Below are 15,981 nucleotides of genomic sequence, written 5' to 3' on the forward strand. Positions count from 1 at the left end.
AATACTGTAATACAGCAATGTGGTGGGTCAGCTTAATGAATTAACAAACCATGAACAGAACACTAAGCTCACTAACTGCAAAGTAACAACAAAGCCATGTTTTAATTATGTACTAGAGCTTCATTATACACTGATCAGCCATAACATTAAAACCACCTCCTTGTTTCTACACTCACTGTCCATTTTATCAGCTCCACTTACCATATAGAAGCACTTTGTAGTTCTACAATCACTGACTATAGTCCATCTATTTCTCTACATACCTTTTTTTTAGCCTGCCTTCACCCTGTTCTTCAATGGTCAGGACCCCAATAGGACCACTACAGTGTAGGTATTATTTGGGTGGTGGATCATTCTCAGCCCGGTTACAATGACATATTGGTGGTGTGTTGGTGTGTGTTGTGCTGGTATGAGTGGATCAGACACAGCAGCACTGTTGGAGTTTTTAAATACCGTGTCCACTCACTGTCCACTCTATTAGACACTCCTACCTAGTTGGTCCACCTTGTAGATGTAAAGTCAGAGACGATCGCTCATCTATTGCTGCTGTTTGAGTTTTGTCATCTTCTAGACCTACATCAGTGGTCACAGGACACAGGCTGTTGGCTGGATATTTTTGGTTGGTGGACTATTCTCAGTCCAGCAGTGACAGTGAGGTGTTTAAAAACTCCATCAGCATTGCTGTGTCTTATCCACTCATACCAGCACAACACACACTAACACACCACCACCATGTTAGTGTCACTGCAGTGCTGAGAATAATCAAATAAACCCAAATAATATCTACTCTGTAGTGGTCCTGGGAAGGGGGGGGGGATTAGGGACTACAGTCAGTAATTGTAGAACTACATAGTGCTTCTACAGTTTATGGTAAGTGGAGCTGATAAAATGGACAGTGTAGAAACAAGGTGGTTTTAATGTTATGGCTGATCAGTGTATATCAAACTAATATATTAGGAAACACACAAAAGCGCAGCTTTCCTTTGGCCACAAAGCCTTAGCTTGACATAATTCATCTTACTTGATTGTAAAAGAATTAATAACAGCATTATTTTCTTTGGTAATGTACACTGAGGTATAATTTTATAGCATATTGGCTGAAGTGCTGTAAGACACGTGTGGGCATTGGAGCCTTGTGTAGCCATTTTATATTAATGCCTTTGTGTGGTAGCTCAGTAAATACAGCCTTAGGCTATCAATTGAAAGGTTATGGGTTTAAAACCACACAGCCACTGTTGGGCCCCGGAGCAAAGCCCTTAATCCTCCTAGCTCCAGGCATGGAGTACAATGGCTGACCCTGCATTCTCACACCACCTTTAAACAAGCTAGGATATGTGCACTGTACTGTACACACACACATATATACGTAATGTAAATGTATACGGACAGATGGACAGCCATACCATTATGACCACCTCCATGTTTCTACACTCACTGTCCATTTTATCAGCTCCACTTACCATATAGAAGCACTTTGTAGTTCTACAAATACTGACTGTAATCCATCTGTTTCTCTACATACCTTTTTAGCCTGCTTTCACCCTGTTCTTCATTGGCCAGGACCCCCACAGGACCACCACAGAGTAGGTATTATTTAGGTGGTGGATCATTCTCAGCACTGCAGTTACACTGACATGGTGGTGGTGTGTTAGTGTGTGTTGTGCTGGTATGAGTGGATCATCAGTGATCACAGAACGCTGCCCATGGGGTGCTGGATGTTTTTGGTTGGTGGACTATTCTCATCCCAGCAGTGACAGTGAGGTGTTTAAAAACTCAATCAGCATCGTTATGTCTTATCCACTCATACCAGCACAACACACACTAACACACCACAATTATGTCAATTTCACAGCAGTGATGAGAATGTCCCACCACCCAAATAATACCTACTCTGTAGTGGCCCTGGGAGAGTCCTGGCCATTGAAGAACAGCATGAAATAGATGGACTACAGTAACTGTAGAACTACAAAGTGCTTCTATATGGTAAGTGGAGCTGATAACATGGACAGTGAGTGTAGAAACAAGCATACATATGACAAAGGCATTTAATTATATTCTGTTCTAATAACCCTTATCTGCACACAACACTGTGACCTTGCCATAATTTCCAAACAATCTAACATGATAGTTTTTAGAATTTAAGAGAGCAGCCATCAACAATTAGCAGGGCTGATTTTAGCTCAAGGTTGTCTCGTATGAAGATGTGGTTCAGCTTTTTGACCTTGCAATAAGACATTTTAGTAGCCAAAATATCTAGGTTAACAATGTACAAAACAACACTATGACAATCCAAAGAAGCTGAAAAAAGTCTGGAAATTATTACAGTTTATTTTCTAATGTTCTAGGACTCTGGGAAATCATAAAATCTGGGAAGTCATAAAAGTCACAGAAACACAAAGACTAAAGATGTCTCCAGACACAGCTATTTTTAGTGTACATAAGTCCTAAAAAGACTAGGGAAAAGGGATTTATAAGAGGTTACCAAGGGGAAAACACTTCTAAGCAATATAAAGATCAATGTATGAGTGTACTGGCACCCTGTCTAGAATATTCCTGCCTTGGACCCAGTGTTTCAGAGGTGTACAGAGATCTGGTTTTAGGGAATGTAAGCACAGTTTTCTTTTTTAATTGGGGGTGGGGGCTTAGGTGGTAAACATGAGGTAAACATTGACCTCAGTGTCACAAATACCCATAATATGCAAGACATTCATTCATTCATTAAATTATATATAAATATATAAATATTTATTTATTTATAAATATATAAATATACACATATATATATACATACAGTGTATCACAAAAGTGAGTACACCCCTCACATTTCTGCAAATATTTCATTATATCTTTTCATGGGACAACACTATGACTATTCTAAGTTATATCCAAGTTTCATGTCCAGTGTACAGCTTGTATAGCAGTGTAGATTTACTGTCTTCTGAAAATAACTCAACACACAGCCATTAATGTCTAAATAGCTGGCAACATAAGTGAGTACACCCCACAATGAACATGTCCAAATTGTGCCCAAATGTGTCGTTGTCCCTCCCTGGTGTCATGTGTCAAGGTCCCAGGTGTAAATGGGGAGCAGGGCTGTTAAATTTGGTGTTTTGGGTACAATTCTCTCATACTGGCCACTGGATATTCAACATGGCACCTCATGGCAAAGAACTCTCTGAGGATGTGAGAAATAGAATTGTTGCTCTCCACAAAGATGGCCTGGGCTATAAGAAGATTGCTAACACCCTGAAACTGAGCTACAGCATGGTGGCCAAGGTCTTACAGCGGTTTTCCAGGACAGGTTCCACTCGGAACAGGCTTCGCCAGGGTCGACCAAAGAAGTTGAGTCCACGTGTTCGGCGTCATATCCAGAGGTTGGCTTTAAAAAATAGACACGAGTGCTGCCAGCATTGCTGCAGAGGTTGAAGACGTGGGAGGTCAGCCTGTCAGTGCTCAGACCATACACCGCACACTGCATCAACTCGGTCTGCATGGTCGTCATCCCAGAAGGAAGCTGACACACAAGAAAGCCTGCAAACAGTTTGCTGAAGACAAGCAGTCCAAGAACATGGATTACTGGAATGCCCTGTGGTCTGACAAGACCAAGATAAACTTGTTTGGCTCAGATGGTGTCAAGCATGTGTGGCGGCGCCCTGGTGAGAAGTACCAAGACAACTGTATCTTGCCTACAGTCAAGCATGGTGGTGGTAGCATCATGGTCTTGGGCTGCATGAGTGTTGCTGGCACTGGGGAGCTGCAGTTCATTGAGGGAAACATGAATTCCAACATGTACTGTGACATTCTGAAACAGAGCATGATCCCCTCCCTTCGAAAACTGGGCCTCATGGCAGTTTTCCAACAGGATAACGACCCCAAACACAACCTCCAAGATGACAACTGCCTTGCTGAGGAAGCTGAAGGTAAAAGTGATGGACTAAACCCAATTGAGCACCTGTGGCGCATCCTCAAGTGGAAGGTGGAGGAGTTCAAGGTGTCTAACATCCACCAGCTCCGTGATGTCATCATGGAGGAGTGGAAGAGGATTCCAGTAGCAACCTGTGCAGCTCTGGTGAATTCCATGCCCAGGAGGGTTAAGGCAGTGCTGGATAATAATGGTGGTCACACAAAATATTGACACTTTGGGCACAATTTGGACATGTTCACTGTGGGGTGTACTCACTTATGTTGCCAGCCATTTAGACATTAATGGCTGTGTGTTGAGTTATTTTCAGAAGACAGTACATCTACACTGCTATACAAGTTGTACACTGACTACTCTAAGTTATATCAAAGTTTTATTTCTATAGTGTCCCATGAAAAGATATAATAAAATATTTGCAGAAATGTGATGGGGTGTACATACATATACATACAGGGGTTGGACAATGAAACTGAAACACCTGTCATTTTAGTGTGGGAGGTTTCATGGCTAAATTGGACCAGTCTGGTGGCCAATCTTCATTAATTGCACATTGCACCAGTAAGAGCAGAGTGTGAAGGTTCAATTAGCAGGGTAAGAGCACAGTTTTGCTCAAAATATTGCAATGCACACAACATTATGAGTGACATACCAGAGTTCAAAAGGGGACAAATTGTTGGTGCACGTCTTGCTGGCGCATCTGTGACCAAGACAGCAAGTCTTTGTGATGTATCAAGAGCCACGGTATCCAGGGTAATGTCAGCATACCACCAAGAAGGACAAACCACATCCAACAGGATTAACTGTGGACGCAAGAGGAAGCTGTCTGAAAGGGATGTTCGGGTGCTAACCCGGATTGTATCCAAAAAACATAAAACCACGGCTGCCCAAATCACGGCAGAATTAAATGTGCACCTCAACTCTCCTGTTTCCACCAGAACTGTCCGTCGGGAGCTCCACAGGGTCAATATACACGGCCGGGCTGCTATAGCCAAACCTTTGGTCACTCGTGCCAATGCCAAACGTCAGTTTCAATGGTGCAAGGAGCGCAAATCTTGGGCTGTGGACAATGTGAAACATGTATTGTTCTCTGATGAGTCCACCTTTACTGTTTTCCCCACATCCGGGAGAGTTACGGTGTGGAGAAGCCCCAAAGAAGCGTACCACCCAGACTGTTGCATGCCCAGAGTGAAGCATGGGGGTGGATCAGTGATGGTTTGGACTGCCATATCATGGCATTCCCTTGGCCCAATACTTGTGCTAGATGGGCGCGTCACTGCCAAGGACTACCGAACCATTCTGGAGGACCATGTGCATCCAATGGCGGTGCCGTGTATCAGGATGACAATGCACCAATACACACAGCAAGACTGGTGAAAGATTGGTTTGATGAACATGAAAGTGAAGTTGAACATCTCCCATGGCCTGCACAGTCACCAGATCTAAATATTATTGAGCCACTTTGGGGTGTTTTGGAGAAGCGAGTCAGGAAACGTTTTCCTCCACCAGCATCACGTAGTGACCTGGCCACTATCCTGCAAGAAGAATGGCTTAAAATCCCTCTGACCACTGTGCAGGACTTGTATATGTCATTTCCAAGACGAATTGACGCTGTATTGGCCGCAAAAGGAGGCCCTACACCATACTAATAAATTATTGTGGTCTAAAACCAGGTGTTTCAGTTATTTTGTCCAACCCCTGTACATATACAGTACATACATATATACACTGGTGCTGGTCATAAAATTAGAATATCATGAAAAAGTTGATTTATTTCAGTAATTCCATTCGAAAAGTGAAACTTGTATATTATATTCATTCATTACTCACAGACTGATATATTTCAAATGTTTATTTCTTTTAATGTTGATGATTATAACTGACAACTAATGAAAACCCCAAATTCAGTATCTCAGAAAATTAGAATATTGTAACATGGTACAATATTGAAGACACCTGGTGCCACACTTTAATCAGCTAATTAACTCAAAACACCTGCAAAGGCCTTTAAATGGTCTCTCAGTCTAGTTCTGTAGGCTACACAATCATGGGGAAGACTGCTGACTTGACAGTTGTCCAAAAGACGACCATTGACACCTTGCACAAGGAGGGCAAGACACAAAAGGTCATTGCTAAAGAGGCTGGCTGTTCACAGAGCTCTGTGTCCAAGCACATTAATTGAGAGGCGAAGGGAAGGAAAAGATGTGGTAGAAAAAAGTGTACAAGCAATAGGGATAACCGCACCCTGGAGAGGATCGTGAAACAAAACCCATTCAAAAATGTGGGGGAGATTCACAAAGAGTGGACTGCAGCTGGAGTCAGTGCTTCAAGAACCACCACGCACAGACGTATGCAAGACATGGGTCTCAGCTGTCGCATTCCTTGTGTCAAGCCACTCTTGAACAAGAGACGGCGTCAGAAGCTTCTCGCCTGGGCTAAAGACAAAAAGGACTGCTGAGTGGTCCAAAGTTATGTTCTCTGATGAAAGTAAATTTTGCATTACCTTTGGAAATCAAGGTCCCAGAGTCTGGAGGAAGAGAGGAGAGGCACAGAATCCACATTGCTTGAGGTCCAGTGTAAAGTTTCCACAGTCAGTGATGGTTTGGAGTGCCATGTCATCTGCTGGTGTTGGTCCACTGTGTTTTCTGAGGTCCAAAGTCAACGCAGCCGTCTACCAGGAAGTTTTAGAGCACTTCATGCTTCCTGCTGCTGACCAACTTTATGGAAATGCAGATTTCATTTTCCAGCAGCACTTGGCACCTGCACACAGTGCCAAAGCTACCAGTACCTGGTTTAAGGACCATGGTATCCCTGTTCTTAATTGGCCAGCAAACTCACCTGACCTTAACCCCATAGAAAATCTATGAGGTATTGTGAAGAGGAAGATGCGATACGCCAGACCCAACAATTCAGAAGAGCTGAAGGCCACTATCAGAGCAACCTGGGCTCTCATAACACCTGAGCAGTGCCACAGACTGATGGACTCCATGCCACGCCGCATTAATGCAGTAATCCAGGCAAAAGGAGCCCCAACTAAGTATTGAGTGCTGTACATGCTCATACTTTTCATGTTCATACTTTTCAGTTGGCCAACATTTCTAAAAATCCTTTTTTTGTATTGGTCTTAAGTAATATTCTAATTTTCTGAGATACTGAATTTGGGGTTTTCATTAGTTGTCAGTTATAATCATCAACATTAAAAGAAATAAACATTTGAAATATATCAGTCTGTGTGTAATGAATGAATATAATATACAAGTTTCACTTTTTGAATGGAATTACTGAAATAAATCAACTTTTTCATGATATTCTAATTTTATGACCAGCACCAGTATATACTGCCAGATTAATCTAATAATCAGCAACTAAGAAAGTGCACAAGTCAACTTTGACATTATGCAAGATAAAATAAGGTAGTAAACATTTAAATGCTACATTACTTACAACCCCAAATCAGATAAGTTAGGACACCATGGAAAATACAAATAATGAAAAAACACGCCGCCACTTCTGTACATGGTTAACATAAGGCTTCTTTTTTGCACAGTAAAGTTGTAAGTGGCATTTGTGCATGTAACTCTGTATTGTAGTGCTTGACAAAGGTTTGCCAAAGTAATCCCTCACCCATGTGGATATATCAGCTATTGTTGAGTGGCGGTTCTTGATGCAGTGCCGTTTAAGGGATCAAATATCACAGGTTTTCAGCTTAAGCTTGCGCCTTTGACCTTTATGCACTAAAATTCCTCCCGATTCCTTGAATCATGTAATGATATTATGCACTGTAGAGGGAGAAATATGCAAATCCCTTCCAATCTTTCTTTGAGGTACATTGTTTTTAAACATTTCAATCATTTTCTCACACATTTGTTTACAAACTGGAGATCCTCTGATCATCTTTGCTCATCAAGGACTCTTTCCTGGATGATGCTTTTGTACCAAACCATGATTACAATCACCTGTTGACATCACCTGTTAGGAATCACATCATTATTTAGTTTTTTCATCATATTACTAGCCCTAAATTGCCCCCGTGTCAACTTTTTTTTGGAATGTGCTGCAGGCCTGAAACGCAGGAATGGAGGTTTATTAACAAATGAAATGTAGTTAAGCAGATAAAACATGAAATATTTCAGGTTCATCCTGTCTGCAATCAAATAAAAGTAAATGTAAGGAACACTGCATTTTTAATTTATTTGCATTTCCCATACTGTCCCACCTTTTTCTGATTTGGGGTTGTAAAATATAACAGATTAAATACATTTAAAATCAGGCAAACATATTAGGACATCCCTGAACATATTAAAAAGGCAGTAAACAGGTATTGAATGCTTCAGTTCAGTTAGCAGTGTAATAGCTGCCAGTTGCAAACAAAATTATTCAATCCTCATAGTAAATTAGGTGTATTTGCAATAAATCAAACAAGAACAATTGTTAAATTGAACAAGTTGCTTCTCCAAATACAACTGCAGTAATCATTAAAACTTGCTAATAAACCTATTTTGCAACAAGGGTTGAATCATTTAAGTAGTGCAATTGGCATAAATGAAGCTGTTAGTTTTCACAGTAATAATTTTGCATCTTGTAAAGAGGATTTATTTCCACTCCAAAATGGAACAAAACATGGAATTTTGCATAGGTCTGTATAGTAGACCCTTGGGTTACGAACGGTTTACCATATGAACATTTTGGGTTATGAACGATCTTTTTCAACTTAACGTGCGAACAAATTTCGGATTACGAACCGAAACAGTGTTTTTTTCTGTGTTTTCTTTATATTTTGTAAAATTAAATATTAAAATGGGCTCAAAGGTGCAGAGGGATCGTAGTGCTGAGAAAATGAACAAATCTATTACTATTTGTTGTGTTGTATAATTACTCCTGCCAGTAGCTGTCACTGTATCAGACAGAGGGGACAGTTAGTGAGAGAGAAGAAGGAAATCGCTGAGTAAAGTATTCTTTCTTTCGTGCAATTACACCTACAAAATACAACACTATTGAAATAAAGAAGGAAATAATAGAGAGATATGAGAGTCATTGTTGTTTCTGGTAGATACATTTTATAAAAAAAAAAAGAAGGAAATGTATTATGGTGTATGGTAAAGCACACGTACTGTACTGAAATGTGGTGTGTGTTTTATGTACAGTACTACTGTGTATTGTTTAGTATTGTTTATTACAGGAATGTCTATTATATAATTTAAGATTTAAGGGAAAATATATTTGTATTTATAACAAAAAAGACCATTTAAGACATTAGAAAGGTTAGGTAAGGGGGTGGTTTGGGAGATCTGGCACGGATTAATTGTTTTTACATTATTTCCTATGGGAAAAATAGGTTTAACTAACGAACATTTTGACTTAAGAACAGCCCTTCGGAACCAATTAAATTCATAAGTCAAGGGTCCACTGTAATTGTTAAAATCATAAGGAAGTTTAAGGGGAAAATCTTTACCTCAAATTACCACAACATTATATGAATTCCATCTCTGCTCCTGTAAACACCACTCAAAGACAAAACCTTTACACCTGCAAGGTACGAGTAAGCTTTCGACTGATAAATAGTAAAACAAATTATAATTTGTTATAAATATTTATCTAGTTTAATGACAGGCATAAAGATTTTAGTTAAAATTCACTGACAAAAGTTAAATGTACTGGACTAAGGCAGACATCCCAAGTGTCCCGGAAGTTCCGGGAGTCTCCACAGCAGCTCCCTGATGCCCTCAAGTCAGATAAAATCTCCCGGAATCTACAGTAGAACAAGCGGCCAAGAGCACACACACGTGCAAGAAGGCGACACAGACTTTTTCCCCCGATCGCATATTAAATTCGTTATCTGATATACAATCTAGCGCACTGTGTAGGGAACCTAAATCAATTGTCTAATATACTGTCTAGTGCACTATGTAGGGAACATAAATCCGTTATCTGATATACAATTTAGTGCACTATGTAGGGAACATAATTAATTATGTAATACACTATCTAGTGCACTATGTAAGGAACACAAATCATCATCTAGTTATACTTTCTAGTGCACTATGTAGTGAACATGAATGCGTTATCTAATACACTATCTAGTGCACTATGTAGGGAACATAAATCCGTGATCTGATATACAATCTAGTGCACTGTGTAGGGAACATAAACCAATTGTCTAATTCACTATCTAGTGCACTACATAGGGAACATAAATTCATATCTAAATTACTATCTAGTGCACTATGTAGGGAACATAAATCCGTTATCTGATATACAATTTAGTGCACTATGTAGGGAACATAATTAATTATGTAATACACTATCTAGTGCACTATGTAAGGAACACAAATCCTCATCTAGTTAGACTTTCTAGTGCACTATGTAGTGAACATGAATGCGTTATCTAATACACTATCTAGTGCACTATGTAGGGAACATAAATCCGTGATCTGATATACAATCTAGTGCACTGTGTAGGGAACATAAACCAATTGTCTAATTCACTATCTAGTGCACTACATAGGGAACATAAATTCATATCTAAATTACTATCTAGTGCACTATGTAGGGAACATAAATCCGTTATCTGATATACAATTTAGTGCACTATGTAGGGAACATAATTAATTATGTAATACACTATCTAGTGCACTATGTAAGGAACACAAATCCTCATCTAGTTAGACTTTCTAGTGCACTATGTAGTGAACATGAATGCGTTATCTAATACACTATCTAGTGCACTATGTAGGGAACATAAATCCGTGATCTGATATACAATCTAGTGCACTGTGTAGGGAACATAAACCAATTGTCTAATTCACTATCTAGTGCACTACATAGGGAACATAAATTCATATCTAAATTACTATCTAGTGCACTATGTAGGGAACATAAATCCGTTATCTGATATACAATTTAGTGCACTATGTAGGGAACATAATTAATTATGTAATACACTATCTAGTGCACTATGTAAGGAACACAAATCCTCATCTAGTTAGACTTTCTAGTGCACTATGTAGTGAACATGAATGCGTTATCTAATACACTATCTAGTGCACTATGTAGGGAACATAAATCCGTGATCTGATATACAATCTAGTGCACTGTGTAGGGAACATAAACCAATTGTCTAATTCACTCTAGTGCACTACATAGGGAACATAAATTCATATCTAAATTACTATCTAGTGCACTATGTAGGGAACATAAATCCGTTATCTGATATACAATTTAGTGCACTATGTAGGGAACATAATTAATTATGTAATACACTATCTAGTGCACTATGTAAGGAACACAAATCATCATCTAGTTATACTTTCTAGTGCACTATGTAGTGAACATGAATGCGTTATCTAATACACTATCTAGTGCACTATGTAGGGAACATAAATCCGTGATCTGATATACAATCTAGTGCACTGTGTAGGGAACATAAACCAATTGTCCAATTTACTATCTACTGCACTATGTAGGGAACATAAATCCGTTATCTGATATACAATTTAGTGCAGTATGTAGGGAACCTAAATCCGTTAACTAATATGCTACCTAAAGCATTATGTAAGAAACATAAGTCTATTATCCAGTACACTATCTAGTGCACTAAGTAAGGAACATAAATTCTTTTCTAATATACAATCTAGTGCACTATGTAGGGAACATAAATCTATTAGCTTTCACACTATCTAGTAAACTATGTAGTTCACATTAATGTGTTTGTGACGCGAATAGTTAGCTTAGTAGCTCAGTTAGCAGCTCCTAAAAGTTAGGAGCTGCTTTTTTGTAACTTGGGATGTCTGCTAAGGGGCTAGACGCTTTGTACGGAATACCATGACATTACTTGAGCAATTAGATAATAAACTTAGACTAATATACTAACACCAGTGTTTATTTGCATATTCAGACAGTAAAAATGGACTTTATACTTAATTCTACTTGTCGAAAACTGGAAAATAGATGCTTAAAATGTAGCTCTCATCTCACACTAGCGTCTTCACATTTAGGTGTGCTTATAAAAAGACCACGCAATCACTTCAAAGTGTACGGAACAGCGTTAAATTAAAGTCATATACTACTGATGATTGTACACTTTAGCACTATATGTACAATTAAACAGTGCTGCCACTAAAACAGCTTTGACAGCCAACCAGCTAAAAACAATAATATATATTAATAAAGAAAGTTGATATAAACTTGCCGTATAATCAGTAAGCCACTTTGCAGGCGCTGCCTCAGCTCAACAAAGATCAACTCTTGATTCGTGATTTTCTCCATTTTCTTTAACCCGCTTTTAGCTGTTCGCTTTTCTTCTGTAGTTGTACAATTACTAACACAGAGCTTTACTGCCATCTACAGACTTCTTCTTCTTCTGTGATTTTTATTGGCAGTTTGCATTCTCTGTGCATTACCGCCATCCACTGGACTGATGTGTGATCACTTTAGGACTTCATGTTAATAAAGAAACAATAAAATGTATAGTCTCCTTGTGATTTGAGTTTCCTTTAGGAATTTCATGACCGCTTTGCTTGTGGATTCTGTTTCTAGATTTAATAAGTTATTCAGTGTTAACGGTTTCTTTATTGCCTTCTTTAATTCTTCTCTTTCTTTGGAATAATATCTGCATATAAGTAATACATGTTTTACAGTTTCTACCTCATTACAGTATGGGCACATCCCAGTGTCGTGTTTTCCTAAAATGTATAGGCCGCTGTTTAAACCTGTGTGCCCTATTCTTAGTCTAGTAATCCATGTTTCCTCCTGCCGTGAGAATGAGATGTTTTTCCTATTTGTTACCTTTTGCTGGATATTATACAAGTGTCTCCCTTTTCCTTCTTTACTCCATTTTTCCTGCCATACTTTTTGAATACCTTCTTTAATTATTGTTTTAAATTCTAATTTACTTAGTGGGATCTGTACTTCTACCTGTTCTGATTGTGTTGCTTCTTTTGCCAGCTTATCTACCCTTTCATTTCCCTCAATACCTATGTGTGCTGGAATCCAGGTGAACTGTAACTGTACATTTTGTTGATTTATTATGTAAATCATCTGATGTGCTTCATCAACCAAATCTTGTCTACTTGTGGATTTACCGGTTTGTATGCTTGTTAGAGCGGACATTGAGTCTGAACAAATTACTGTTTTATGTGGTTTAGCTTCTTCTACCCAGTGTAGTGCTAATATAATGGCCATCATCTCTGCAGTGAATATTGAGATGTGATCTGTGGTTTTTTTTTTTATTGTTCTGTTGTATTTGGGTATGTAAACTGCCACGCCCGTTTTATCTGTTGGCTCTTTAGACGCATCTGTGAATATTTGTACTACTTCATTATATGTTTCATGAAGGTACTGTTGAATGTTTTGATGACCTCTAATCTTGATTATATTTTTTATTTCTAGGTTGACTGCCGGATATACGAAAAGCCACGGCGGGATTGTGCTCATGGTAACGGTTTTATTGCACTGTATATTTCTAATTCCCATATTCTCTGCTTCTTTATCACCATACCATCCGAAACTATTTTGCACCTTGTGCCCGTACTCCCAGCATTCTTTTAAAACTTGTTTTGTGGGATGTGAACTTTCATGTCCTTTCAAGTTAACCCAGTATGCAAGAGAGAGCTTTAGCCTCCTGAGACTTAACGGCATCTCTCCTGCTTCTATTTGTAATGATGGGATAGGGGAAGTTCGAAATGCTCCACAACACAGTCTGAGAGCTTTGGCCTGCACCCTATCTAGTTCAGCTATTGTGGATTTTGCTGCTGATTTATATACTGTACTTCCATAATCAAGCTTTGATCGAATCACTGCTATGTAAATTCTTTTCAATGAGAGACCTGTTGCCCCCCAGTTGTACCCTGATAGACATTTCAGTATATTGATGGCCTTCTTACATTTATCAATTACTTTTTGTACATGAGTTTTAAAAGTGAGCTTAGAGTCGAACCACACTCCTAGATACCTAATTTCACTGACCTGCTTTAGTGTTTGTCCATATAACTTTAGGTCTATTGTAGGTCTAACCCTTTTTTTCGTGAAACAGATGTTTTGTGTTTTTTCGACTGAGAGATGAAATCCCCATTCAAATGACCATTTTTCAACCTGTCTTATTGCTAATTGCATTCTATACTGTAGGTTATCGATGTTCCGACCCCTTACCCATAATGCCCCATCATCTGCATATAACGCTCTGCTTACCCTTTGATCCACTCCATCAAAGATGTCGTTAATCATAATATTAAATAATGTTGAGCTGCATACACTTCCTTGTGGGGTACCATTTTCTATTGTGAATGTTCTTGATGACTCCACACCTACCCTGACCTCGATTGTTCTGTTTTCTAGAAAGTCCTTTATCCAATTAAACATTTTACCCCCAATTTCCATTCTATTCAGTTTCATTAAAAGGCCTTCTGTCCAAAGCATATCATACGCTTTCTCTATATCAAAAAATGTTGCGAGCACAGTTTCTTTATTAACTTGCGCTTTCCGTACTTCATTCTCTAGGCAAATCACTGGGTCCATTGTTGTTCTTCCATTACGAAAACCACTCTGATAGGGTGACATCAATCCTCTACTTTCTAGTCTGTACAATAGTCTTTTGGTCATCATTCTTTCCATCAGTTTACATAGATTAGATGTTAAGGCTATAGGCCTATAGCTTTTGACCTCTGATTTGTCTTTCCCTGATTTCCCTACGGGCACTATCACTGCATGTTTCCAGTCAGTGGGCAATTTTCCTTGCTCCCAAATTTTATTATATAGCATCAATATTACATTTTTGGCTACATCCGATAACTCTTCAATCATTTTGTAGCAGATTTCATCTCTCCCTGGTGAGGTATTTTTGATGCCTATCAATGCTCTTTTTAATTCAAAAAGTGTGAATTTTTTGTCTAATATGTTTTCTCCTATTTGCTTCATTCCCAGTGCCTCTTTATTTTCTTCTATGATCCTGTTTCTTTTGTTTATTTCTTGCATGGATAGGTTTTTTGAGCTGTGTACTCTTACAAATGCTTTTGCTAGCATTTCGGCTTTTTCTCTACTTGTTATTGCTTCTAAGTTGTTATTTTTTAAAATAGGTATTGTGATGTCCCTTCTTATGCCTCCCATTTTTCTAATCATTCCCCATATGTCATTAACTTGTATCTCTGTTCCGATGTTGCCACAAAATTCTCTCCAGTACTTCCGTTTAGCCTCTTTTATAACTCTTTTTGCTTTTGCTTGTGCTTTTTTGTATCCTATTAAGTTGTCAAATGTGTGATTATTTTTAATGATTTTGAGGGCTTTTTTCCTGCTTTTAACAGCCTTTCTACATTCGTCAGACCACCACGGTACCATTTTCTTTTTCCTTATTCCGCTTGTTTTTCCTATTGTTTCTTTTGCTACTTCATGTATTATGTTTTTAATCCTGTTGTTTAATTCCTCAATATCTTCACCCATATTTCCCATACATTCGTTTAATTTATTGCTTGCTTTAAAACTATACATCCCCCAATTGGCCTCTCTCATTTTCCATCTTGGTCTCCAGTTTTCTTCTAGCCTTATACTCTGTTTCCTTACTTCTATCCATATAGGATAGTGATCACTACCTATTGTATTTTCTCTATTGACTTTCCGTGTGCAGAAACCTGCTATTTGCTGTGACACAATCGTGAGATCTATCGCTGATTCTGAACCGTGAGGTACGTCGTACCTAGTGCTTCTTCCATCATTTAAACACACCAACTGGTTATCATCCATAAATTCCTGTACAACGTGTCCATTTCTGTCTGTTTTAGTGCTGCCCCACAGTGAGTTGTGTGCATTAAAATCTCCACATATTATAATCTTGCCTTTATCCACGTCACATATATTTTCCAGCATTTCTTTTGTTAACGTTTGGCAAGGATTGTATAGGTTAATTACTTTTATTTTTGTTTTGTGAACCCAGATCTCAACTATTACCACTTCATCTTTTTCATTACTGTTGATGATTCTGTAGTTAACACCGCATTGTATAAAAGTGATTACTCCTCCGCCTATTGCAGATGTTCTATCCTTACGCACTACTATGTATCCCTGCATATTAAAAT

General features: G+C 38.6%; 1 protein-coding gene across 1 annotated transcript in view; it reads right to left on the bottom strand.

Annotated features, from left to right (window-relative positions):
• Positions 1-12,205, bottom strand: part of ube3d (ubiquitin protein ligase E3D) — a 35,034-nt gene extending 22,829 nt beyond the window's left edge. Inside the window, exon 1 of the mRNA XM_062992114.1 lies at positions 12,108-12,205. Within this exon, the coding sequence (XP_062848184.1) occupies positions 12,108-12,184 (77 nt within the window). The 5' untranslated portion in view covers positions 12,185-12,205. The remainder of the gene's footprint in view (positions 1-12,107) is intronic.
• Between the last annotated feature and the right edge of the window lie 3,776 nt (positions 12,206-15,981).

Source organism: Trichomycterus rosablanca, chromosome 3, assembly GCF_030014385.1.
Source record: "Trichomycterus rosablanca isolate fTriRos1 chromosome 3, fTriRos1.hap1, whole genome shotgun sequence".
Taxonomy (NCBI): Eukaryota; Metazoa; Chordata; class Actinopteri; order Siluriformes; family Trichomycteridae; genus Trichomycterus; species Trichomycterus rosablanca.